The 26599-nt window shown below is 37.0% G+C and overlaps 1 protein-coding gene across 2 annotated transcripts; it reads right to left on the reverse strand.

The window, feature by feature from the left end:
• Nucleotides 1-2390: 2390 nt before the first annotated feature.
• Nucleotides 2391-22640, reverse strand: LOC110785892 (ubiquitin-like domain-containing protein CIP73). 2 transcript variants are annotated; one of them, XM_021990408.2, is made up of 18 exons: nucleotides 22461-22640; nucleotides 21901-22032; nucleotides 20777-20894; nucleotides 20391-20498; nucleotides 20167-20282; nucleotides 19981-20061; nucleotides 14741-14896; nucleotides 14571-14640; nucleotides 14318-14472; nucleotides 11049-11213; nucleotides 10888-10959; nucleotides 8966-9092; nucleotides 8544-8867; nucleotides 8360-8466; nucleotides 7854-8000; nucleotides 3890-4516; nucleotides 3409-3555; nucleotides 2391-2869 (listed from the first exon to the last, which is right to left on the reverse strand). In XM_021990408.2, exons 2-18 carry the CDS (start codon nucleotides 22024-22026, stop codon nucleotides 2810-2812), a joined length of 2706 nt encoding a protein of 901 aa, XP_021846100.2. In that variant the 5' UTR covers nucleotides 22027-22032; nucleotides 22461-22640; the 3' UTR covers nucleotides 2391-2809. The 2 variants fall into 2 exon arrangements, with proteins under 2 accessions (XP_021846100.2, XP_021846099.2); XM_021990407.2 differs by having other exon boundaries at nucleotides 21901-22049; nucleotides 22461-22639.
• Between the last annotated feature and the right edge of the window lie 3959 nt (nucleotides 22641-26599).

Consider the following 26599-nt stretch of genomic DNA (forward strand, 5'->3'; position numbering starts at 1 on the left):
TCTCAAGTATAGTTGGGTCTATCTCCCCTTGATACAAAGGAGACTTACTTTGGGCCACCTTCTTAAACATCTCACCAGCTGGATCAACTCCCTGGTTATTCCTATTCTGTGCTAAGTTCTGCACTACTTCAGCTAGTTGCCTAACCACATCGACAATCCCTTGGGTAGTCATTTCCCTTCTCCTGGATAAAACAAAAGACTAACTTTAACCACTCAGTTTGGACACTGCCTTACTAAAACATTGCACTAACTAGCCATACAATTAGTACACATACACGAAAATTTCGGACCATAAGCAAGATAGGCGCCTATTATGGTCGCTTTCTCTCTTAGTCCGCATCACAAAGTTTAAGTGGTGAAAATTGAACCACTTTGCAAGTATAATTTCATTGAAGAAATACATGAAATTCTTTTGCGATAATCGCTCAAAGAGAACATAACTTAGAATTAGAGGCAAAAGAAAGAATACTAAGCTTTATTACTTCAATGGGAAAATAATACATCCTTTGGATCGTACTTTATTCGAAAAATCCACAAAACTGAACTACTAAAACCATAAATAGTAGTTTACTACTTTATTGCTTCACTAAAATTTAAGCACTAGCTATTACATTAGGAAAGTCTTTAAATTGCTACTCTACTATCCATCCTCCTTCACAAACTGGTGAAGAGTGCTCATGGCCTTCAAAGTCATCAAAGTCTTCCTCTGGATCAGACTCATACTCCATATCCTCATTATTCTGTTGTAGCTCACTGTTCACTTCATCGTTGTTAGTCTCAGGCTCAATCTCTGTGTCACTGGAGATCTCAATAGTAGGCTCAGGAATGACAGGATTAGGGTTCTCAACCTCAACGACATCATCATCACTATCCTCATCCATCGGAGTTTCTGTCTCATGATATAATCCTACATTGTGAACACTCGACACTATCTTACCATCCACAAAACATTCCTCCGCAAGCTCTATAACTGTGGTCATAATCTCCAAATCATATCTCCATCTACAATCTGGAGTACTGATAAGTGGTTTTTAACCCACTAAGAATGGTGTTTTTAGGTGGACTTTAGTGTTAGTTTAGTGGATTTTTATCTCTTTTTCCTTACTTTTTCCATTTTTCTTACTTTTCTTAGTTTCACTAGTTTTTATAGTTTTTAGGCCTTTTTCTTCTTTGTTTTTTTTTGTGTCCCTTGTTTCCTTTCCCTTTGTGTAGGTATTTGGTGATCCACGAGCATTTTGATGAGCCAAAGAGCAAAGAAAAGAGCCGGAGAAACCGGAAAAGCCAAGGAGTCGAACTTGTGCACAACTGCCATACTAAAACAAGCATAACTTTTTGTCTACTTAATATTTTCTTGTGATTTAAGTTGGAGATGAAAGCTTCCAACGAGTGGTCACACGACTTATTTGGACGAGTAACGAAGAAGTTATGGCCATTTCAAGCAGGCTATGTTCGATATTCCGCGATAAGGCTCATCCCGCCCGCGACAAAGAACCATCCGGCCCGGGACAAGGCATCCCGCCCGCGACGAATTTTACCCCGGGCGGGATTTTTCTACTGGAACTTTTGCTATTTTTGTCCAGCTCTCTCGCCCCACCCGGGACGACATGTTCTGCGATTTTTTTCATTTTGACGGAGTCCCCAATATTGAGGGGATTATTATCGTTTTTGGCTTAGAACTTAGAATAGACTCTCTAATATTTTCAGATTCTAGATTAATTATGTTTTCATTTAATATGATTGCGTTTACTTCAATTATCTGTGAGTAGCTCTAATCTAGGGTTTTGGGAATCTATGAACTAATATGAAGGGATGATTGGTTATTATTGATTGTTGGTATTGGGGATTAATTTCCTATTGATTGATTTCATTACTATGCGATTAGATTTGCGCAAGTTTAATTGTTATAGTCAAACAATGTCAAATTAAAATTCGAGAGATACAATTTGATGTTTAAGCTAGTTTCAATAGGTAAGATTGGGTTTAATAAGTTGTGAGACCCTGTTAATTCCTATTCTATGATTAGTATCGATTCGAGAGAGCATGGTTGTCTGATTAATTGCTTTATTGACTCTTAGCGTTTGTTTATCATCCCGGATTATTGTTTATTGGTGAATCTATACCCTAGGCCTTTTATTATTTGATTTCCCCTTGGTTAATTAGTGTCGTAGTTTAATACTCAAACTAAACCATATTCTTGTTCCCAATAGTCTAGATCTTTTTTTTTAGTAGTGGAAAGAACGTTGTGTCCCTGTGAATTCGATCCCGACTTCCCTTGCTATTTGATTAGTGAATTTAGGTTATCTTTGATTAGGTGATATGACTTTTGCCTATCATATGCAGATCTAAATATTTGAAAAATTAAAAAGTATATAAAATGGGCTAGACGCAAATCGCATAAAAACTTTATAAAATACATAGTAACTCTTTAAAACATATTGTTATTGTAATACGCATATAGTTAGTATTTAAAATCACGAAAAACTCGAGTAGAGTTCATTTCAAAATGTTTGTAAAAAAACAATTTCTTTTAACATTTCTACTAACATGCAAAACCCTTCACGGCATGCTCATTTACCAAAAACTGATGCCGATAATAACTCTAATATTTAACTAGCGATCAAAGGATGTACACAGTCTATAATCAGCTACATATATAAAACTTAGGTACCCAAATTTGTACAAGGTTTTTTGAAACAGCTTGTTGCGGGATACTTCAATTAACATCAAAATTCATTTCACTTTGGTGAGGAAGAAAGGAGGGAAATGAGGAATTGACAATATTTCGCAGCATGATACAACCTTTGCTACCTCAAACAAAATTATCCCGAAGACGACGACGCAGATCGCATCGAAGCATCTCCACAAACTCCTGCAACAACAAAGTAATTCAAGTTTAAGTTGAATACAATGCAGAATGGTTCTGCTAATTAACAAGGAAAGCAACCTTATCCAGCAAAAAAAATCTTTGCTTTTATCTATTTTTATAACAAGACGCCTCCACACTTCCTCCGCCAATACAAAAAAAAAGCAGGTTCATTTTTAAAAGGCATACGGGAGGATTTGGGGTCGCCTGGAGTTTAGGTTTACATAAATCCTAGCCCAAGCCACGCCATGCATCACAGGTTCAATTGCAAAAAGAAAGAGGAACGAAGAGGGAGGTGAGGCGAGGTGAGGGAAAGAGGGGTCTATTTTCCTTACAAATCTTTCCAACAACGGAGGTATTTGATTTATTAAAAGGGGAAAAAAAATGGATCCCTCCAATTCCTTTCCCTTCTCCTATGTCTTATCCAAATAAAGAAGAATATATCCCTCACTTTCCCTTCCCTCTGTTTCTCTGTCCAAATATAGTGCTAGTCTTCTAGAATATTGGTTCGCAAAAAGAAGATGCTCGGAATAATAAATACTTACATCAATAAGGTCTTCATTGCTACATAAGTCATCTATAAACTCTCTTGTAGCAGTTTCAGTGTTCTCGGTGTTCTCAACAGCATTTTGAACCACAGAACGAAATATATCTTCAGATGAATTGTGAAGTGCAATCCTTCGTACCACCTCCTGAATGTTTTTGTGACGGGAATCAGAAAAGAAAATGCACAGTTATGACTTTCAAAGAGAAACAGAAACTGCAACAGCTAAAATCAAACACACACGGACAGCATCATCTTTTAAACAAGGATTAATGCATTGAACACTACCAGTTCAAATAATAAAAGCTTCAAAGCAGCATCTTTCAACGCCTTAAACTAAAACAAAACCTTGTTTAAAAGATCAATAGATTGGAAGAGTTCTATCCCACCATTGAATTTAAACGATAAGTGAAGACGAAAAAAAGAGAGTATAATCCACTCAGGCACTCACGACATATAAGTATACTTCACGGAAGATTTACCTGAGAAACCACACCTAATGAACTGTCTTCTATACTTCTATCATCAGATTGGGGCATCAATTGAGGCACCATGTTTCGTAGCTGTTCATTCTGAATTGATCCACCACCAAGAACTTGAGAAACAACAGGCATCATTTGCTGAATCATGCTTGAAAAATCAGGAGTACCATCTCCACCTGTTCCCATACCAGCAAACATATTCCTAAATTCTTCTCTATCTACTTGTTGAGCAAGCTGGTTAACTGTGTTTCTCATTGCTGGGTTTTGTGTGAACTGTTGTAACATATTCCTCAGAACATTGGGGGAACCAACCCCCGCTTGCTGAGCAACCCCAGACAGAAGTCCATCTAAAGCTGGACTCTGAAGAAGCTGTGACATGGAACCTGTTATATCAAATTGCCCATCTGAACCCTGGGTCACTTGTGTGCCAGCCACAGACTGCTCGATTCCTTGTCCAGTTTGCCCACTACCAGGATTAGTTAAACTACTCCTACCAGCAGTGTTTCGAGATGCAAGAGACTGCAGAATCTGCTGGCCACTGATTCTAGCTTGTTGACTCTGATCAAAACTACTAGAAGGTCCAGCTTCACCAGCCACAGGCTGCATCTGAGATTGCCGACCTCGTCTCTGATCAAAGAAAGAAACAAGGTGATGTCAATATGAAAGAAAAGTTGATATACAAGGGGAGGAGGGGGAACCACCTAAGCTATTTACTATTAGATCTAAATGCACACATGTCAAAACCTATGTTTGATAACTCGTATTATATTAACATTCAAAATATTAACTTTAAAAGGAGTACATAAAAGGCAAGGGAATTTCAGATATTTTAGGTGGACACCAAACTCCTCAAGAGTTGGCTTATACAATAGAGACTATAGTTACTAGCCAAAGTATGAAAATGCTTACAAAAAACATTTACGAACATGAAAGCAATTCAATTTAAATGACTGCAGCAACTAAAACTACAGCTAAAAAATACTAAGGCGCTGGGATGGATATAGGTTCATAAACTAACTATCAATCACAAGTTCATAACCTATCACAAAATTTTACATAGCCAAAGTGGAATGACATTTTCTATTAAAAAAGAGCAAATGTAATGATATCAAATCATTGCAACTTTACAAGGTAGCATCACAGATACTAATTTGGCTGCAAATAGAAAAGAAAACAAATTTCTACATCAAAGTTAGTTCGCTAATCCAACTTTCCTATCAGTAGAAAAGACAAGCTAACATCCAAGTAATGAAGGTCTACAGAATACACTTCTATTTTTAGCATTAACATTTACATGATTTCCGATAGCAAACGTTGCTCTTTCTGGATAATATATGGGTTTTTTCAGCACTTGATCATCTAATTATTACTTACAAGATAAAACACAATCAAATAAATATTACCTGGTCCAGTGATTTCTGTTGTGCATGCCCACCTATAAGGCTATAACTATCATGGTTAGAATAAATTTTTCCTTGCCGGTAAAGGGTATTGAAACAGTTCAGAACTGTATCGCACAATCAAACCCATCCCCCAATAAAAAATCCCAAAAGGTATTGCTACAGCATAAACCGATCAATATCAGTTTTGCAAAGACGTAAAGAACCCTTACTTGAGGTACATTCTCTCTAACACCCGACTAAACCACATCGCGAGGATATACTCAGTTTAGCCGGGGGGGTGTTTATTTATAGCTTTTCATTTATTTCTTTGATAATTTTCTTGCTAGAACTAAATTTTCTTTCTTTATTTGCTAGATTTCTTTGCATATATGTTTATTGTTTTCTTTTTCTTTACTTATTTTCTTAATAATCTTTACTTGTCATATAGTTTAACCATTGTCTATTACACCTTTTGTAATATGACCAGATGACCTCCCACCATGGAAATAAAACTAGGCCGTTTTGTAACGGATATTGGATTTGCCGTTCCGCAAAACCCCGTTACACAATAGTGGGACAAAAATCACACCTTTTTCCTCGCGTCCGTTACGTAACGGTAACTCGCCGCGTTAGAACATTTTTTCCCCGTTAGACCGTTTTTTGGACAAATTGGCCACAAATATTTTAGTAAAACATGTATTAACATAATATTTTGAGTGATTTATTTGTTCACAAAATATGCTACCCACTCATATTATGATAGGTTTGGTTATGTTGCGTTGAAATATATATATTTTAAATTTGAAAGTATTAACAGGCTTAAACAACATGTTAATGTGAATTTTTAGACAAAATTCACACTGCGTTAGCCGCGAACCGTTCTATTTATCCGTTACAAGCGGTTTCCGGCTTTCCGCGATCGCATTTGCATCTGCGATTTTTTTCTATGCCTCCCACCCCCAACCACTGGTGCCAACTAAAAGTACATAAACCCAAAAGATGAAGCTCAAGGCATAAAAGATAACAATATCAGCAGTCTCAAGAACTATAACAAGGATACGGTATCTTTTTTTTTGGCAAATAAGGATATCAAATTTTTAGCAAATAAGGATAGGACATCACAAAAATACAATGACCATACTTGTACAGTTAACAATAGGGAAATTGGTTTTAACTACCTTGCCTACATCCACTTTTGAAATAACAACCTTTCAGAAAATTTACTGCATTTAACTATCTATCAAATATTCAGATTATTGATGTTGCTGCCTAATGACTGATTGTGTCCAAAATTCTCACCGGATTTTCCTCAAATTAGGAAAATTAAGGGTCTTCAAAAATTAAGATTTCATGACCCACATATCTATTTCCCCTCCCATTTCTTCAGACTTCCCACTTGATTTTTTGTATAAATCCTTGAGGTAAATGTGAGTTCCATGAAATCTTCAACAAATTGCCACCTCAATTTTTTGAGACTTGCGATATTTGGGTTTATCTAAAAGGGATGGAGCAAATCGTCCCCTAGTTGCTGTCAATTATAGAGGGCAATTTCATTCATTCCAGGTACAGTACTTTTCCAAAATCAGGAAAATTAAGGTTCTTCAAATTGGGGTTCATTCTTTTAGTTCTTGTTGGTGAAATTAGAATTAAATTACAACAATTGGCAATGAAGCCATTCACAGAGGGAAAGAAAAAGAGATACAGTGACAGATATATAGAAGAGAAAGAAAGCAATGGTGATTCTGGTGAAAAGAAGATGGTGGGTGATAGATTGAATAAAGTCCGTAAAAAAGAAAACACGAAAGAAAAAGAACAGTGAGGGCAATGAAGATAAATCCGGGCAATTCACTTTATTGGACAGTATCCATCATTGTGAAGCAAAATCAATAACCCAAAAGATTGAAAGATAGTTAAATACATTTCCTATTTATTTTTAAAGTAGTTATTTCAAAAGTGGACATGACACAAGGTTAAAACCAATTTCCCTTCACAATAAGAACTTAAGAAGACCATTACCATTACCTCGATACTCAATAGAGTTACAAAACTTACTCCAGGGCTTCTAAGTGACAACATCACTCTAGGGCTTTAAAATGACAAATTTATTCTAGGGCTTTGAACTGGAAAAATGAATATGACTCATAAAAGTATCTACACTTGTGATTTACTGTGAAGAAACATTGCAATTCAATCAGGGATTCAACGAAAACCACCTCTTTCAAGGCAAGGGGTAATGCTAATGCTGATAATCATAACTTACAAAACAGAAACATAAATAAGGCTCCACTATCTATCTAAAAATGGAGCACATGTTTATCCCTTCATCTGCTTTCCGGAAAATGATTAGATAGATAAGAACAATGGTGTTAAGTACATATTCTGCGAATAGAGTAACAATCCTCCATAGGGAAAAGGATGCCTTAGAAATTGTCATCGTAATAAAACTAACGAATAACAACATAAGTCCAGTGAAGATGCTAAAAGCTACATCTAAAGCTGGCATTAGTATTGAACATATTGGTTGTTATCAGGAAAACATGAGGTCATCACTACATTTCAAAGAACAAGAACGAGAATTTTACCTTGGGCTGCAGACCTCCACCTAAACCAAGAGGAACTTCTTTGGGACCAATAGACTTGGCAGCGGGGTCTCCACTCATGCAGCTTGGAGATTCCTCATTCGACTGTGAAGAATCGCTTTGAATGTTTTCCCTCCTATCAGTTTTATCCTAATACACAAAAATAATAAATCAACTTTGATAAAAACACAAACCATCTCAAAACTTAACAATTAAAGCAGAACCTCAAATGTATCCAAGGTAAACAAAAGGTGTAACTAAGGAGCTTTAACTATGTAGTTGCAAGAACAACATTTAGAAAGACTTCAAATAAAGACACAGACGCACACACACTTACATGTGCGTTTAGGTTTGAGAAAACATAGATGACCTAGATATAAAAGACCAAGTGCGATAAAGGAGGATAGAACCACATTCCTATAATGCATTTGATGAAAGTTTTAAGATTCAACTTATGATATTTTACAAAAAGATATAATAGTAAGAGAAACAATCAAGAACCAAGATACCCCTTCGGCTTGTTGTCGAGGCAAAGAACTCGTATGTGATTCGTGCGCCTCCCTACCTCCGCCTGATCCAGCTGAAGAATTTGGAATAACAGGATTATCCTGCTGCCCTGAAAAATAAAATGTGTAATTGAGCTAAGCTAAATACGGAATCTAAACAGTAGAATGACTTAGTTAAAGAAATTACCAGAAGGATTCTGGTTATCACCACGCATGTTTTCAAGAAGGCTTCTGATCTGTGAATTTACATGAGAAATGACTGATGAAAGCGAAGCAGCATCAGGCGGCTGAGATGTGGAAACAACACCTACAGGTTGGGAAGCAGTAGTAACTGGGGAAACAGCGATAGTTGCAGTATGAGATGGCACCGAAGCAGCAACGACATTCCTCACAGAGATCACCCTTCCCCCAGAATCACTGGCGGCAGTAACGCCACCATGCTCACCCTGTGTACCTTCTCCACCAGCAGTTCTTGCACCAACTGCAGAGGCTAATGGAGCGAGCGGCGTCCCTGTATCATGAGCAATCCCGAGTTACCAGAAGAGATTTAATTACAGAAGCAAACTATAATTTCATGTAAACTTTTTGATTTAATAGGGATCTACTTACCAGCATGTATGTGAATGTTTATGTTCCTGGGAGCACTTCCAATTATCCCAACTGGAACAGAAGTCCCTGTATTTGTAGCAGAAACTGCAGGAGCGTTGAACAGTGGGCTGGTTTGATGAGGGAAAGGCTGTAAATACAACATATATACAATTATTTAGTGGAATGACACTCACAATATTCACATACAAGAAATTGTCAGCACACAGATTATAAAAAATGGAAATCTTCCACTGGCAGCCCCTTGCTTTGTCTGGTTATATTTGATAAACAGAAAAATAAAGGTAATTGTCCGTGACCTTAAAACTAAAATCTGTGAAGTTTACAGAAGTACTAAAATTTTTAAAACTAAAGAGGAGGGAACTGAAAGACCCACCGCCACCAGGCCCAGCATCAACCATCCTACAACCAGGCACCCCAGCAAAAGCTTACCCACCAGTAGTAAAACCACAAAAAGGACACCAACCAAACAAACTGTCATCCCACAACTAACACCAAACTCGCACAATCACATACCAAAAAAATCAATACTGCAACATCCACCAAAACCACCATAGCACCACTACAGCACTACCTCAACTCCACTAACCCCAACAACAACCAGCCAATCAGCCCCCACGAATAGCCCACCTCACCCCTTCCCAGCATCAGTCTTATCCCACTGCCACTACCACTAATCCAACACCACCAGCCTCACCAAGAATTCACCTTGGACACAAATTAAATATAGATAAGATTAAAAATCCACGAGTAGTAGAGACATTCAAGTTCCAGTGGAAGCACAAGTCACGTGTCGCAACTTAGATGTTTGAATTCCACCATAAAAGCTCTTGACTGGACTTTAATGGTGGAATTCAACCGCCAAAAAGCTTCTCAATGGTGGCAGCTTTCATAAGATTAGGTGGTTGGAGTCTATTTTGTGTAAGTGTGCAAGGACAAGGGGGAGATGGAGGGAGACTCTTATATGAGATAACGATGGTGGATGAATTGGTTGAAAATGGGACATTACTCGGGTGAGGGAGGGAAGATACACTGTTGAAGTCAGCGAGTGGGAGTTTCTCTTTATTTATCTAAACAAACACAATGTCAATAACTATTCTGTTCTTTACCTCTTTCTTGGTTCCTTTCCTTTTCTCCTCCATCAACCGAACATGCCCGTCATGTTTATCATTCATTTCAATAAACATGACAATTTTTTAAATGGATTTTTAAATATAAGGTCATGGAATATCGATATACAATAACACAGGGCCATTTAGTGATAATTACTTTTTTATAATCAAATATAATCATCGGGTTATCAATTCCAAGCAGCAGTAAAAGGAGGAAATATCCAAGAGTTCAATTCTTTTTGGTCGAAAAGAAAAAGCGCCGTACCGGGCTGAAACCCCACATTTGTGTACCCGGTTCATTCTAACAGGCAAGGTCTATTAGGAGTGAGGTTTGATCCCCACAACCTCTAAGTTGTGAGATACTAAACGTACCACTAGACCATGTACTACTTGGTATCCAAGCAGTTCACACAGGCAATTAAAGGAGCATGATTGACCATCGAAATGTGTTGACGTTGTCATGAGAACAAACCAAAGAGGAACTAAAACTCAACTACCCTAGAGGTAGTTGAATTCTTTTGACAAAAAAATTCACCTGAGGCATTCCTCTACAAGCATAAAGCACGAACAGACCAATCAGCTGACGACCAGCATTTTAAGACCAACCAATCTACATATACCATCACCAAATACATCATCACATTACCAACTACCACCAGTTATTTTACTGTGGAAATTTTAGCAGAGATCAGCTCCTGACTCCTGAGGTGGATAGAACAGGGAAAAACACAAAATTCCGTCCTCTTATCAAACTAGCCTCATAAGAAGAGTCCCCCAGTTTACAACATTATGAATTTATGATTCGAAATTAACCTGAACCATTAAAGGATTGGGTCCGGAAGGTGATATATAGACTGCATGCCCGGCATTTACCAGTGCCTCTGCCTGCAAACAAACCCAGGAAAATTGAGATATATAAAGCTGTCAATTAAATTTGTAATAACGGCTACACAGTTAGGGTCAAGAGCACATACAGGAGACCGTCCCATTTGCAACATCAATATGGTCCGACCAAGCTCTAGGAAAAGAGCACCTAAATGTTGCATTACAAGACCTACTTGTACCGATTCACTCTGGATCTGGCTCCTCACAGAAACATCTGTTGAGCCTGCTTCTTGCTCCATCCTTCCTGCAATGTGCTATAGTGCACACAATTTCAACTTAACTGTATTAGGTAACAAGTTGAGTGACTTGAGTCAGACAGACAAAGAGCTAGAATAGTAGAATGTCACATCTATCATTACCAATTTATCAATATTGGGCAGACACAGACAGAAAATTAGTAACGTCAATTTTAAAGAAGGCAGGCATCAAATATTAAAAATCATTCAAAATATAAATAGATTTTCATAAAGCCTGAATGATGAAAAAATAAATTAAAACTCACTGTCAGTCTGTAATTACATCCACATTGCATAATACGATGTTTACCACTTAACTTGGTGAGAGAACTGTGCGGAAAAGGGGGGGGGGGGGGGGGGGGGGGGGGGAGTAAGGAATCAACAAGCTGCCTTGCAATGTAGAACAAGCTTGAAAGCACTGGGGGCATTAAGGGAATGTGATTCAACCCTCAAACTGTAAGCAGCTGCACGCTGCAGCTGTGAATTCGGCACATCTACATGGAATTAAAACTTGGCCATTCTGTACAAGATTTGGATTTGCCGTCAAGTGAAACCCTGTTTGACCCTAAATCTCCCCACGTCGTCTATTCAATAATGGTGTGTCGATTTGTAATCAAAACTTTTAAAGATTTGGCGGACCATTAATTTTGTTTAGAAGAATTATGTAACAGGTTCATGGTTGACCTCTAACCGAACCATTAAGAAACGGTTTCTTAAGGGTTTGGTTACGGTTACTCGGTAGCATAGTTCGAAGACCGTTACAACAGTTAAGCAAAACAGTACGATGGTTTCTTAAGGGTTCGGTTACGGTTACTCGGTTAGCATAGTTCAATGACCGTTACAACGGTTAACCGTACAGTTAAGCTAAACGGTACGATTAACCGTCAATGAACACCCCTAGGGGCAGGGAACTCCAAATCACTAAAGCCCCCCCTCCCCCCCCTTGAGCCTTTTTATACTTTGCACCACACCGGTCTTTACCCACATAAGCCATGTATCAGACAGTTCTATTAATCCCCCCCCCCCCCCCCTTTCCCAAATTTCACCTCATGATTTTCATCTCATAATTTACCAAATACAACCCCGTCCAAGTAGCAAACAAATTAGATAAGTTCATGTGCTGCGTATACTAATTGTTCATCTTGTCTAATGATGAGATAAAGGCACTCCATACAAACTAGATAAGTTCATCTTTGTAATCATTTAAATTTGCTGTACATGGATTTGGATTTTAATGGCAGAAAGGATTTTGTTTGGTTATAAATGAAAGCCAGTAGATTGAATGAATATTGATTCACTTTAATTGTTTAGATCTCTTTTTTCGATTTTAATTACTGGTGAGTTGATTCACTCTCTCTCTCTCTCTCTCTCTCTCTCACTCTCTCTCTCTCTCTCTCTCACTCTCTCTCTCTCTCTCACCAGTGTGAGTGAAAAGTGGAAGAATATGATTTTCTAAATCAGTATAATTTCCACAGGAGATGATGGCGAAACAAGAAAGCACTAAATATACAATTTCATTCAAGTCTTCATCATATGAACACGAGCGTTACATGATCTTCTCTCTCTCTCTCTCTCTCTCTCTCTCTCATTTTTTATTTTAATTACTTTTCCAAGACATAATTGTGCCTCTTCTTTAAACCTACTTATCTTGTTTTCTTGTTCCCTAATTTACGTGCCTCGTTACCCTTACCTTCAACTTTCTCATTTTTGCGTGCTTACTCTCTTTAACATAACCTTTTACTTTTTGACAGACGGTTTCTTATGACGGTTTATGTTAGCCGACCCCAAATCGTTTATGGACTAAGACTTGGTGGTTGTTGTTGTTATGGTTTGTCGGGGGGAGTGTCGGTGTCGTGTCTGACACGGTGTCTGACACTCTGACACTCCGATTCAAATTTTTGCAGACACTCCGACACGGTCAAAGGAGTGTCTTGACTTGTGTTTTAGACACGGCTTCCATACGAAGTGTCGGATAAAAAATAAAAATAAAACACTTTTTATATATAAAAAAAGTTGTTAAATAGAAAAAAAAAGAAAAAGAATAATGAGAACATTTTTTACGAAAAAGCAGCTTAGCATTACTGATCAATAGAAATTAGAAATCTTATACATTTCCCCTAAAAAAAAAAGAAATCTTATACATGAGACATTAGGGGTGAATAATGATAAATGAGACTTTTGGAGTTTTGGGGACAGACATCACGTGGGTTTGTCCCACTTCCCAGTTCCCAAACCTAATTTATTAAAGAAAAAAGGTTAAAACAAAAAAGGAAAAAAAAAGGGTGAAGTTTTAAAGCCCACCACGCAGAAATCCACCTACTCATTAAGTCACCGACAACACAAAACAGAACAGAACAAAAGGACGGGAAGGAAGAAACGCCGGAATCAATGGCTATGGCTGATTCTCAAGAGCTAATTTCAACAAAAAACAGAATTAAAGAGTGCATTCAACTCGAATTTTCTTCCACAACAAAAGCCCCAACAAGATTTTTGTTCTCTCGCCTTCCGCCACCTTCAATTGCTAGAGTTAGGGTTTCGAAATCATCAAGATCTAATGCTTTTGGTTCCGGGTAAGATGAGTTAGGGTCACCTAGGATGTATATTTCGCAAAATCTGAAAATTTGTTCTACTTTTTTTTTCTCGAACCGATTCCGGCACTGTATTCCGGACACTTTTCCGACATCGGTGTCGACACCTCCCCGGACACGTGTCGAGCGTCGTGTCGCGGATCGGGTCGTGTCGACACCGACACCAGCCGTCCGAGGGAGTGTCGGAGTAACATAGGTCGGGGGGATTAGGTAAAGCTGGGTTGGTTGTTCACTGTCACATTCCTAATAGTTTCTATACTTACATGAAGCACTGTCCAATGTAGTTACTAGAAACAGTAAAACAAGAAACGTAAACCGGTGCACTGAGCTATTTCAAATCCAACAATATAGTCTGTATTAAGTCTTGCAATCAAAGAAATGGCATTAGACCACAACATTTGTCACTTTCATCAGCACCAAACATTTCAATCAGTTGACCTACTTGACCCACAGGCCACAGTGCTAGTCTATACTCAATGAGAAAAAATATAGATACAAATTCAAGCAAGCAAGAGCACTGAGGTACGGGCTTACAGAAAGTGCTGCAACAGCTGGACCACTCAAAAGCCGTTCTGCATGTCTTAAAACTATGCTTAATGCTTCAGGTGTAGCCATTCCTCGGAAGTTCGACGGCAACTCAGTACCTGGTTGATCGGCTGTGCCACTTGGCGGTGGAGAGGGCTGATATCCTACAGTTATGATGAGATGAGGCCAAGTAAACTACAAGAACAAACCAAAACAAAATAACAAAGACAAACTATTCAGCAAACAATCTTTAAAAATTCACCGTTTTGAGACAGCACCCCCTCCATGCGACTCATAAACTCAGAGAGTGTGTTAAGTGAATCTGAAATTGGCTGGGATATCAATTAAATAAGCAAGATTAATTTGACTGAGATAAAAAAAAAACAAAATAGAGAGTGATAAACAAAAAAGGCGCAAAGGAGAAACCAGTACCATGTTCAGTGAAGGCGGGGGGACAGATATTCCTGCTAAGGGAACATGGAATGGTTGGCTCAAGAACGGCTGCCCAAACTGTGCCTGATTACCCCCACTACCACCTCGACCTTGCTCAGTATCATTTGCTTGAGCAACCGAGGCAGAAGAATTTGCCTATAAGCAAGAATATAAACAGAAAATTAATCAATACACTTCCACTGACATTATGACACTACACAGTACACATGTAACACCTATCCAATTTCTACGTCAGTCACATCACTGAATGTTGCTAATAATAAAAGGTATAGGAAGACCTAATACATGAATGGGACAGAGAGTTGGATCTATTTAGCAACGCAACAAGAACATGGAACAAAAGCCTAGCACTCAGGGAATGAGCCAACGCATTGCAAGTCTTTACTTTACATATTCCACATATCACTATTGTCTATTGATCAACAAATCAATTTTTAAGCTTATTAAAAGTAGTTATTAATCATTGTAGAGCACATCTAACTCGACTTCTGTGCAAAGATACCCACAGAAACAATATACATCCACCTCCAATACTCGCCATTTATCCCACTTGAATACACTCTAACCACACAATACTCACAAAACAAATTATTAGGACAACCTCTTCACCTGCTGCTTATCTGCTGTCTCCAAAGTAACAACCAAGCCTCAGTTTCTTCAATTCGCCAACAACTTTAGTGTAAAGTCCTACTCTGCTGTTATTACATCAAGAAATAGTTGGGAAAAATATATATCCAAATCCCCCCCCCCTCCCCCAACGCAACCTAACCATCTTGTTTACCCTCCTCGGGCTTCTTCCGATTTTCTCTTTCAAGCCTCTCCCAACCCCATCCCACAGATATTCTTGCTCCCACCCAGTTATCCCCCTACTCCACTCCTCACCTGCCTCTGTCTGTCTCTCTTGATTGATTTTGGATGGAGATGTTTTGTGTGTACTGTAGTGCTGATGAAATACAAGCAGGGGCTTATGGTAATTCTATGTCAAGAGAATATAGATAAAAGAGTAATGGTTATGGTTCTCAAGATGGTGGTCAATGTGGAATGGGTGTTTTCTGGATGCCCAAGAGGGAAAATGAATTCCAGGGAGTCAAATGACTATTGTGAAATTCACGAAAAGAGCAAAGATGGAGTATGTAGGATTGATGGGTCAAAGAAGCTTTGAAAAAGGGACAACTGGGAAAAATATTTCAAAAATAGACAGCAAACAGGCAGGAAAAAGGTTTTGAGTTTTATTTATGGGTGATTGCTAGAATAATACCCTCATAAGGGGTGATATTATTTGTTAATTTAGTAATAAACTAACCCCACTACAAGAATGGACTTGAGCGAATGGCTTGAAGTATACAAGTAATATTTATTTCATGACCAGAAAGCATGACATTCTTATTATTTACATTTGTGCAAAGATTCATATGTGCCAAAAGGGCACGAACTTCAGAAAACAAGAGAATAATAACTTCTTTAATGGTTCCTAGTTTTCCTACTCACATCTTTGAAACTTCAACAAAAGCAATCAGTTGCAGCCAGATTGATCCCCTCAACGGCTACATGGAGAGGAATCTAATAAGGCAATAAGATCAACCAAGACCTGTTATCTTCATCTACTTAAGTATCATCCTTTTTAAACTACCTCTGTTCAATGAAATAAGGAAACAAACCCAAAAAGGTAACTAACGATCAACCATGACCTGTTATCTTCATTTTCTTATATCCCATCGTATTTTTTAAAACTACCTCCATTCCATGAAATTCTACCTACTTTCTGTTTTTGTTTGTTCCATGAAGTTCTACCCACTTAATACCTTTCCTCTAATGGTAAATTTTATAAAAGATATTTTATGGACTTTGGTCCATGCACTCTCGTCTCTCTCTCCAATGCTCTCTCTTTTCGTTACAGTAGTATATGAAACCCTGACCTCTTTCCTCTTTATAGTCCTCAAAAGTTACACTGTCTCCTCTCGTATAAAATTACGTATGTACAGTAAATTGGTACTCCCTCTGTCCCTTGAAGATTGCCCCCATTTTCCATTTTAGTTTGTTCCACAAAGATTGCTTCATTCCTATTTTGGTAACAGGTACCCACCATTTATCCCACTTGCATACACTCTAAAAGTGTAAAAGAGCTAGGTACTCCAACGAGTCCATACACATGTAACAATTTTTCCTTAGTTTTAATAAAGTGAAAGTCGGGTGATGGGGCAAACATTTAGGGACAGTGAGAGTAGAACTTCAAAGAATGGAGGAAATACTATCATCATTTTAGAAAATCTATTTTACATGCAAAATCGGTTTCAGTTAATCACAATCACTTTAATAATCATTACAAATCAATATGATCAATTAACTTCAATTTTAATACGTAAAAATCAAGATTTAATCAGCAAAGATCAATATTCCAAAAAAAATCTCATTATTAACAAGTTTTGTATATATTTTTTAGGATATCCTGAATAATAAGTTAATAAATAAAAACATATTTGTGTACATAAAGATGGTGTTAAAATACATTATTTGGAAGTTACAACTAGTACGATTATGGTATCATTTTTATCTTTCAGATTAGATTTAGACATGTATATGTGCAACTCATAGAAAATAACATGTAATCATTTACGGAGTACACAATTCACATACCAAATTACTGTATTATAACTTGGCAATGATGATAAACATTAATAATAAAAAAAACAATAACAGAGGGATTTAAAGGGGGGAATAATACAAGTAATATTTTAAATTTTATTGTTACTAATCTTATTATTTTATTTTTATTTTTATTTTTATTATAACTACTACTCCCTCCGTCCCAGATTAGTTGTTACACTTCTAAATTAGGAATGACCCCACAATTATTATATTGTCTCTCTTCTCACTAATTTTTTTTGTCCCCACACCCTCTCTCATTCAATTAAAAAATACTCCACTAACTCTTATCACATCTACTCTTTCAATAAAATAACAATTGATAACCAAACATCCACTTATCACCAAAAACTTTGTGCAAAGGTAAATGTAACAACTAATCTGGGACAGAGGGAGTATTATCAAGGATATTCGGACTCGGATATTCGGGAAATTCCAAATTCAAGGACAGGATGCACGTTTGTTGGACACGGCAACTAATACTATCTCTGGTCCTAAATGTTTTTTGGTACTTTCTATCAACATATCTTTGTCCGCTATCTTTTGTTGGTTACACTTATGCTTTATTCATATTTTGGCAAAAAGTTTCTTACACAGAACACACTTGGAACATTCTTTTTCTTACTTTTTCTTATATATGTCCTACCCATTACATTCTCTCTCTCCTTACTTATACATACCCCACTTTTTACAATATCTCTCCTATAATCCTATTCTCCTTAGTCTCTATATCTAAGTGGAACAGAAATCCAAAAATGAGATAGTTTAAAGATAATTTATTTAAACAATTTTGAACATTTCCATTATTATTTTTACGATTTAAAATTTTCTAATAAAGAAATAAATATACGTTACATTTTTTGGAACTAGCAGACCGCATAGGATCATTATCATTCATTATCATTACCCCATTGCCTCAAAGAGGCTCTCGTAAGAAGTGGGGTAAGGGGGGGTCGAGTGTACGCATAGGATATCAGTGAAAAATAAGCTAAGAGAGAGAGAGAGAGGGACTTTTTTTTAAAAGGGAGGACTGATACCAATCAGTAAAGTTATTAAAGTTATGTCAAGTTGAAAACTACAATGAAAGAAAAGGAAATTTTCATTTTAATTAGTAAAACCGGTTTCAAATATTACTCCTAATAGTCAATTTTAATTACTTAGCAACAATCATTTTAAATAGTAAAAATCAGTTCAATCTATTCAGCGCAATCAGTTCCAAATTCTAAATGAATTACTTAAAAAATTGTTTACTTTCGGGACCAGCGCTTTAAGCATAGGCAACCAATTTCGAATGGCTGGTATGACTGTAAGGTGCACAATAGGTAAGATCATGTTTCCGCATAAAAGTAACTTCCACTTCACATATATCCTGACAATCTGACTACAAATAAATTAAGTCTCCATTTACATATTTGGCATGGAGTTTAAATCAAACAACCAGCTTGATATTCAACAAAAAACAATGATATATTTCCAACCAAAACATCCCATCTAAATAAATCTAGAGTGACCAATATATATGTAAACCCTTGGTTCCAATTATAGGTGCTAAAGTTCTTACAGTTGCTTTGCTCGTTTTCTGAATGCTCACAGAAAGGCAGAAATAAGTAAAACATGGATTCTGCCTTTGCACCTAGATCTTTAATATGCTCTCAAGTACCAAAACAAGGTCTTGCCGTTTAGAACTCTAGATCAAAGTTATTTAAGTGGATTTGAATTAGTGTACAACTTTGAGATAAATAGCAAGGGTAATGAATGCTAAAAGATAGGAAAGGAATTGGAAATGTAAGATTTGCAGCATAAGATTAATATTTTTATGACTGCATCTTTCAGATTTTTTATATTACTTTATAAGTTGTCCACATTATTGTATATCACAAATCTTACCATGTTTTTATTATTTTTATTATTATAGGAGGCCACCACCTCCAGCTGTGATTACTACTAAACCCTAGCCTCTATCAATCAAAAAGAAAGAAGGATGATCGGGGTCAATTTTTTTACTTTAACAGCATTTATTATTTCATTTGTAATTGTCATTCTGTTAGAGTCGCAATTACTTCTGATTAATAAGTTGTTGCATCCTATTCTAATATGACATCCCTTTTACTGAGAATATTTCCCAACCCTTTTGAAAGAGTATTTTAGCACCTATGCTTGCAAGGTCATGCTATCAAGTGGATGTATATTACTTCATTTCTCATTTCTTCACCACTACACTTCTGAAACTCTCAACACTGGAGTACTATCAATTATTGTTGTACATAATCAAGATTACACAACGAAATTGCACTCAATCAGTTAAAAGTAGATTAGTAAACAGAAATCTGAAACCTACATTGCTAGTTTAGACCCAACCATTCAAATGTCAGTCTTTCATCAATAATTATTCGTTTTTTCACTACAGAAAAGACTTTAAGATTAATTTCTTACTGTATAATAAACTATCTAGTCAAAACTTTAAACTTCCCCCTTAAATTACGCTATCCTTTGCAAGAAATGTTCCTGACCTAAAACATTCACGAGATGTATTACATAATCTCAAAGGATCAAATAGAAACAGATAGGAATCTCACAGGAGCAGTGTTTGGAGCACCAAATGCAGCATTTGTGGTTTGATTACCAACACCCAATGAATTCAAAACTGCTCCAATAACCTACAAAATAAATGAGCAACTTTTCCTTCTTAATCGCCAACACAAAAAAACAGACTTCAGTGCAAGTCACAATATACATTACACTGCTAATAAAAACGCACGTACTCGACTAAGATCAGGAACACCTCCTTCCCCTTGATCCCCGACATTGAGGGTACCAAGAACTACACTATGAGAAATTTGCCCAATACGGCGAGGAGGCCCAGCATTACCATCCATTCCTTAACAAAACAAAACAAAAAGAATAGACAATGTTGGTCATCTTCCAGAGATGTGCCCAAGAACAACAGAAAGAATATCTAGGATACATTGTAGAATATGTTCAATACCTTGTGTGCCAATGTTACCAGAGGCATCAGTAGAACCAGTACCAGACGAGGTTTGTGGCTGGTTTGGTTGTCTTTCGACTAAATGCAAGGTATCCCCATTTTCCACATCTAAAAATGGTCAAGGTAAAAACCTTAACAGAAAACATATGAACTCAGAAGCACAAACCTGATTTAGAAAACAGTACCATAACAGATTCTTCAAAACCTGTCTTGCAAGCAATGATGATAAATATTGACCAGAGGGAAAAATATAAAAAGCAGTGAGATAGTTCTATGAGATGCACACAATCAAATCTGATCTATCAACAAGAGAAACACCATGGATCCTGCAGCTAGCATGTAATGGAATTTTGTAGAAACTAGATATATATCTTCTTGCAGGATACGGTACTCAGAGAGCAAGTGCTCATCCTTTAAAACCTTTCCTCTGAAAATAAGACGCTGTTGCCCCACAGGAACACCAACTTTATCAGCAACCATTCCTTTAAATGATGACACGGACATCTGAAATATCAAGATTAAAAACATCTTAGTTTAATTACTGCATCTGTATGCATAAACTAAAATACCACAACAACAAAAAACAATGGTACATAAAGCCAGTTTTAAAATGTAAACAGGAAACATTAACATTCATAAAAGCTGAACTTCTGATTTACATTAGTCGTTGACTGAAATGCAAGATTGGAATTAAACACCAATCTGGATTGCATGATCCATATCACCTTGAGCGTCAGGCGCACTTTTTAGAAAACTGCCGACAAATAATGAAATATAATAAATCTTACATGAAAAACTTGATGCAGTTACTGAAAACGGCACTCTTATTTCTCGAACTTGTGGCCAACTCAAGGACTTATAATCAATATACTTCGTAAAAAGCAGCTACCAACGGCCAATCTCGTGCTCTTACAAGGAAATAATTCACAGACAAATACCTAAATAGCTAACTAACTGGACATGAGTTAACAAGGTTTTGACGCAAGATTGGCATTAAATCTTCTTTTCAATGTACAAGAAACAGCACATTCATGTTAAGAAAGCCTTCCGTTTTACAGAGATACACTCCACTCTAGAAGCTTGAAACCCTCCAATCTTCTCATTCTCACAAATAAAATTTCCATCAAGATTTGACATGAGTTGTAGTCCAATAGAAATTACGATCATCACAACAAGGCCTCTCTCATATGATCAATTTGAAGATTAATGATAATACTATAATAAGAGACTCTCTTTAAGCTTCAGTCAGGAACTTGTTTTCAGTGTTTTAAAATGATTCAATATCCAAATTTCTTTGTCCATTTAAGACAGTATTTCAGAAGATCAAACCTGCATCTAAGAAAACTTTAAAACAAACGGCAAAATCCGAAGAATATTTTTTTTCCTTTTATTGGGTATATAGGGAACCACAAAGCGCATAAATGACATGTAGTTACAAGAAGGTAAGCAATATGCGGTAAATGAGGTGAAGATGGACACAGCTACAAGTTAGGAGAACTAAGACACCTACATTCTTGTCGACATGAAAGTTATACATCTGGGAGTCCAAAGTCTTGATATTGAGCTCCATATTTGAATCTGCGACTACTGGTACACTACTGGTGCTGGCACCCTCTGTAGATTGCTGCTCCGCCATGGAAGTCTACAACGCAGAAGGCACTGCAATCATTAATCAAATTCCAGATGTTATATAATGATCATAGATATCCATGACAATCAAATGCAGACAATTACAGGACGCCACATATTAAGCAACAGATGGGGGCAAACCGACCGTCACATTGGGCAAGATATTATGAAGTTACAATTATGAAGTTATATCATGATATTATCTCAATAGAGTATAGACTAATTAGACGTAAAACAACACCAACGAAAAACCCAACAGAAAATATTTAACAAGATTTCATCATTTGAAACACCCTATCAAGCAAAATCCATCATCCCCGCATGAGAATTAACACTTTCTGGATCTATAAAAATTGAAATGAAAACAACAGAAAATTCCATTAAAAAGAACTCGACAAAAATTATAAAATGAAGGAAATAGATGAGGAAAAGAAGCTATACACTGTCTTCAACACCAAGAATAGCAGCGGCAGAGAAGACGAGGTGGTTGGTAGAGGCGCCGCCGACTATAGGTGGTGATGCAACGACGAGATGGTGGCTTTCTTTGAGGAGGAAGAAGGAAATCGGGAGCAGATGCGAGGTGGAGTTTGAAGAGAGAGAAAAATTTGTTTTAACTTTTTATTCTTTTATTATTTTAATTTTTTTTTAAAGGACATTTTGAAGGGTGTTTTACTTTTATTATTTGGTCACGAGTTTTTTTTGTCTCAAACTTGGTATTTTCTTCTTAAATTTGCATTCCAACCTACAGCCCGTTTTGGTTCTGCTATAAATGGTGTCAATGATAAATGTGTAAGGAAAATCAATACGCATTATCATGGTAACGCTTGTTTTCCCTTAAATCCACTCTTCTTATTTCTCCCATGACTGAAATTAAGGGTTTCCATTTGAATTGTTTGAGTTGTGAACTCTGTGGTTTTAAATTCAATTAGTTGGAGATTCATGTAACATATTATCTCATTTGTAATGTGCTATTAAACATGATACGTCTGGCATTGCTAGACATTGGTTTGTTTCACAAATGGATGAGAGTTTTTACTGCATTTCTTGTGGGAAGATGATTGATTTGATAAGGTAAATGCTTTCTGTTTTTGTCTTCACTAGTTTTTTTTAAAAGGCTTTTCTCTTCGTACATTGTTGTTCAGCATACAACTATACACCCCGGCTTGCTTTCATGTTTATCTTTTCCTCTTTAGGAAAATAAAATCTAGTTTAAAACTTTTTCCATTCAAGTATGTAAAGTTCAGTAACTAGGCTGAGGCATGCTTTTGCTGTCTGATCGAGAAGTACTGTTTCTGATGTGTTATATACAACGTTATTCTGCTCACCTTGCTGTAGGAACTAAGTGACTTCTGCAAAAAAAAAAAAAAAACTAACAAAAAAAATTAAAAAATCTTGCAATGCCATAAATATTGTAAAACTTAATGCCTCTAACTTTTGGTAGGAGGAGGCGGGGGGATAATCTGTATTAGTTAGCGGCACACAATAATTTATATTACTTTGTAGCAGTTAAGAAGTTTGTTGATTAGTTGAGATCAGAACGGGCTCGACTTGGTAGACAATACTGGTACATTACTTCTTCGTTAATTAAAGCTCTCAAAAACTTATCAATTTGGTATCAATTTACTATTGTGCACGTACTAGCATCGTCGAATTTATTTTGTACGCGTAATAAGTCTATTTGTGTAGGGGGTATTTTTTTCGTTGCTTTGTTTCCCTTCCTACGGGGGCGGTATTAGAACCTTTGTATCTTTGTATTTTGAAGGAGTCGCCACCAAACATTATTTGGGTCTCGTTTGGAAAGATCAAAAAGTGACTCTATTAGGATAAGGCATTGAATCTTAGAAACGGATGGGTGAGATCCGGGCAAGGGAACGAGATGCTTATTCTGCGAGCTTTAAAAACGATTCAAATGCGTGGCACAACATTTTCGAAAATACCCTAGTTTAGACTATGTGGGTTTGAATTTAGAACAAATAGAATTTCTACTTTGTATTGTGGTCACTTTGCTCTAAAGTTAATTTAAGGGACCCTAAGATCGGTTTGTCCAAGAAATTATCTTTGTTAAGCGTGGCGTAACTTTGTATTTTGTTGTATTTAGCATGTGAGATGATGAAAGCAATAAACCAGTAAAGCAACATCACAATGGAAGATAGGTGCAAAATTAGTAAAGTACAAGACCACCTATAAATGGAGGGTATTACCACATTGCCTAGAAGGACTAGGCAATTAAAGTTGCGGAATTGAAATTGCATAATTGAAAGTGCGGAATTGAAATTGCATAATTGAAAGTGCGGAATTGAAATTGCATAATTGAAAGTGCGGTATTGAACTTGCATAATTGAAAGTGCGGTATTGAACTTGAATAATTGAAAGTGCGGTATTGAACTTGAATTTTAGCACATGAGATCCGAACGCCAAGCGACTCCTTAAGAATAAGTGCGCCCGACACGGATTCAAAGCAAAAATCTCTACTTTAGGTCAAGTTGCTCGACCTAAAGTGTCTTGGATTTTGAACATAGAACTTGAACTTGAAAAGTTTGAATCTTGAAATATTGGACTTGAAATATTGAACTTGAAATGTTGAACTTTGAAATATTGGACTTGAACTTGAAATATTGAACTTGAACATGAAATATTAAACTTAAGAGTCTTGAATCTCAAAGATTGGACCTTTTAATGTTGAAAAGGTTTGATCTTTGATATGCTCTTATTTTGAAATGATCCTAGTTTAGGGAAGTGATTACAAATAACCCTAAACATTATCGGATCTTGAAACTTGAACTTGAAATTTGAAAAGTGGAGTCTTGAATCTCAAAGATTAAACCTTTAAACATTAGAAAGGCATCATCTTTGATTACTCCACTTTTTGAAGATGATTCTAGTTCAAGGAGGTGATTATAAACAACCTTGAACATCATTGAATCTTGAAAGTTTGCATTTGTATTACATAAAGTTTGGATTTTGTAAGAAATGTATGATTGTTGTAAGTGACACTTTTAAGATTAAAAATGCCAACTTACTAATAATTTTTGAAAGAGAAAATAAAGGAAACATGATTGATTAGGATTGGGATTCGGAATTACCTAGTTAGGTTTAGGCAAGAATTCCTTTTAGAGCTCCCAATTGCTTAAAACTTGGAAATTGTATGAGATTTTGGAGGATTTTTGTATTTTGATTTGAGTGGCAATTTTTGTATACGACGTTGTGTTTTGATTTTTTTGCCTCCCCGTAATTCTCAGAATTAGGGGTTTAAATAGGAGAATTTTCTGCTAAACGTCAGCTCACGCCAGCGTCCAGCGCAGCTGCCAGCACCAGGCGCTGCTGACGTGGCGCAGAAGCTGCCAAACAAGGACGAAAGATGTCGACCTTGTTTTGGCTTGTAATGGTGTACCTTCGTACGAATTGTACAAAGTTGGCACGTAGTGTTTGCTTGATGATTAAGGCTTGGTTTGCGTCTAAAAACAAGTCGTTTCGGGTTTTTGAATTCGATTTTACGGGACGAGGCCCGGCTTGCTCGATTTTGTGGGTCGGCGCCCGAATTTGGGTTGCTTAATGTCATTTCGACTGGAAAAGGCCTTGTAAAACCAATGGGATAGTCCACTGGGTGAGATTGTACTTGGATTTTTAAATTGATTTTTGGAAATTGTATTTTGTACTGAGTTCCGGAATGGGAACGGCCTCGGGGATTGGATTTTGGCTCTTGGATTTGGAAATGTTCATAGCAATTGGGATTTCCGCACGGAGTTTCTCCAACCGCCTAATAAGGATAATGGTATCGTCATCATCCCAATGGGGAGACACGATTTAGGTGTCTACAGAAGCCCCCACTTTGACTGTGCGTTCGGTTAGGAAAGCGCAAGTCAAAGTTTTCGACTCGGGACGGAGAACGGTCAATATGTTCTGCAATCAAGACCATTCTTTGTACGCCGGTACCTGCAAAAAACAGGTGTTAGAAAAAAGGATAGAGTCTACCTACGTGTGGTGTTGATGACTCTGATTTGCACTTGTACTGTTCTTCCGCCTTTGGTTTAGGACGGAGCTTGGCATTGAAAATTTTGAATTTCGAACACTTGAATCTTGAATTTTGAATTTTGAATGCCCGGAATTGATCCGCTGGGGATGGGCTTCATTGGGGATAAGAGATTTTTATTGGCTCTTAAGATTTTGAAATTTCGGCTTACTTTCCTGGAGCTTGGGTCCGTTGGGAGTCGGGGTCGCTATACAAAGAGTATTTCCAACAAAATTCTTGAACTTTGTACCTGCCATTCGTAGACAGTGGTCTCACTGGCGACCTAGATGTTGCTTGTAGAACTTTGAATATTGGCTTCGGCATGGATAGCCTAGTCATTGGTGTAGAATTTGTATACCTGCTTCGGCATGGATAGCCTAGGCGCTTGTAACACCCTAATAATTCTTTGCTTTTTATAAAACATTTTTCAACTAAAAACACAGGAATTACCAAGATATTACAGCCACCGTGATAACGGCTAAGGCTATTTACCAGAATTACGCAGCGGAATTAACTAACTTTCAAAACATATTAAATAGTTAATGGTCATTAAAACAACTTGGAACCCCTT

The sequence above is a fragment of the Spinacia oleracea genome, chromosome 5 (assembly GCF_020520425.1).
Source record: "Spinacia oleracea cultivar Varoflay chromosome 5, BTI_SOV_V1, whole genome shotgun sequence".
Classification (NCBI taxonomy): Eukaryota; Viridiplantae; Streptophyta; class Magnoliopsida; order Caryophyllales; family Amaranthaceae; genus Spinacia; species Spinacia oleracea.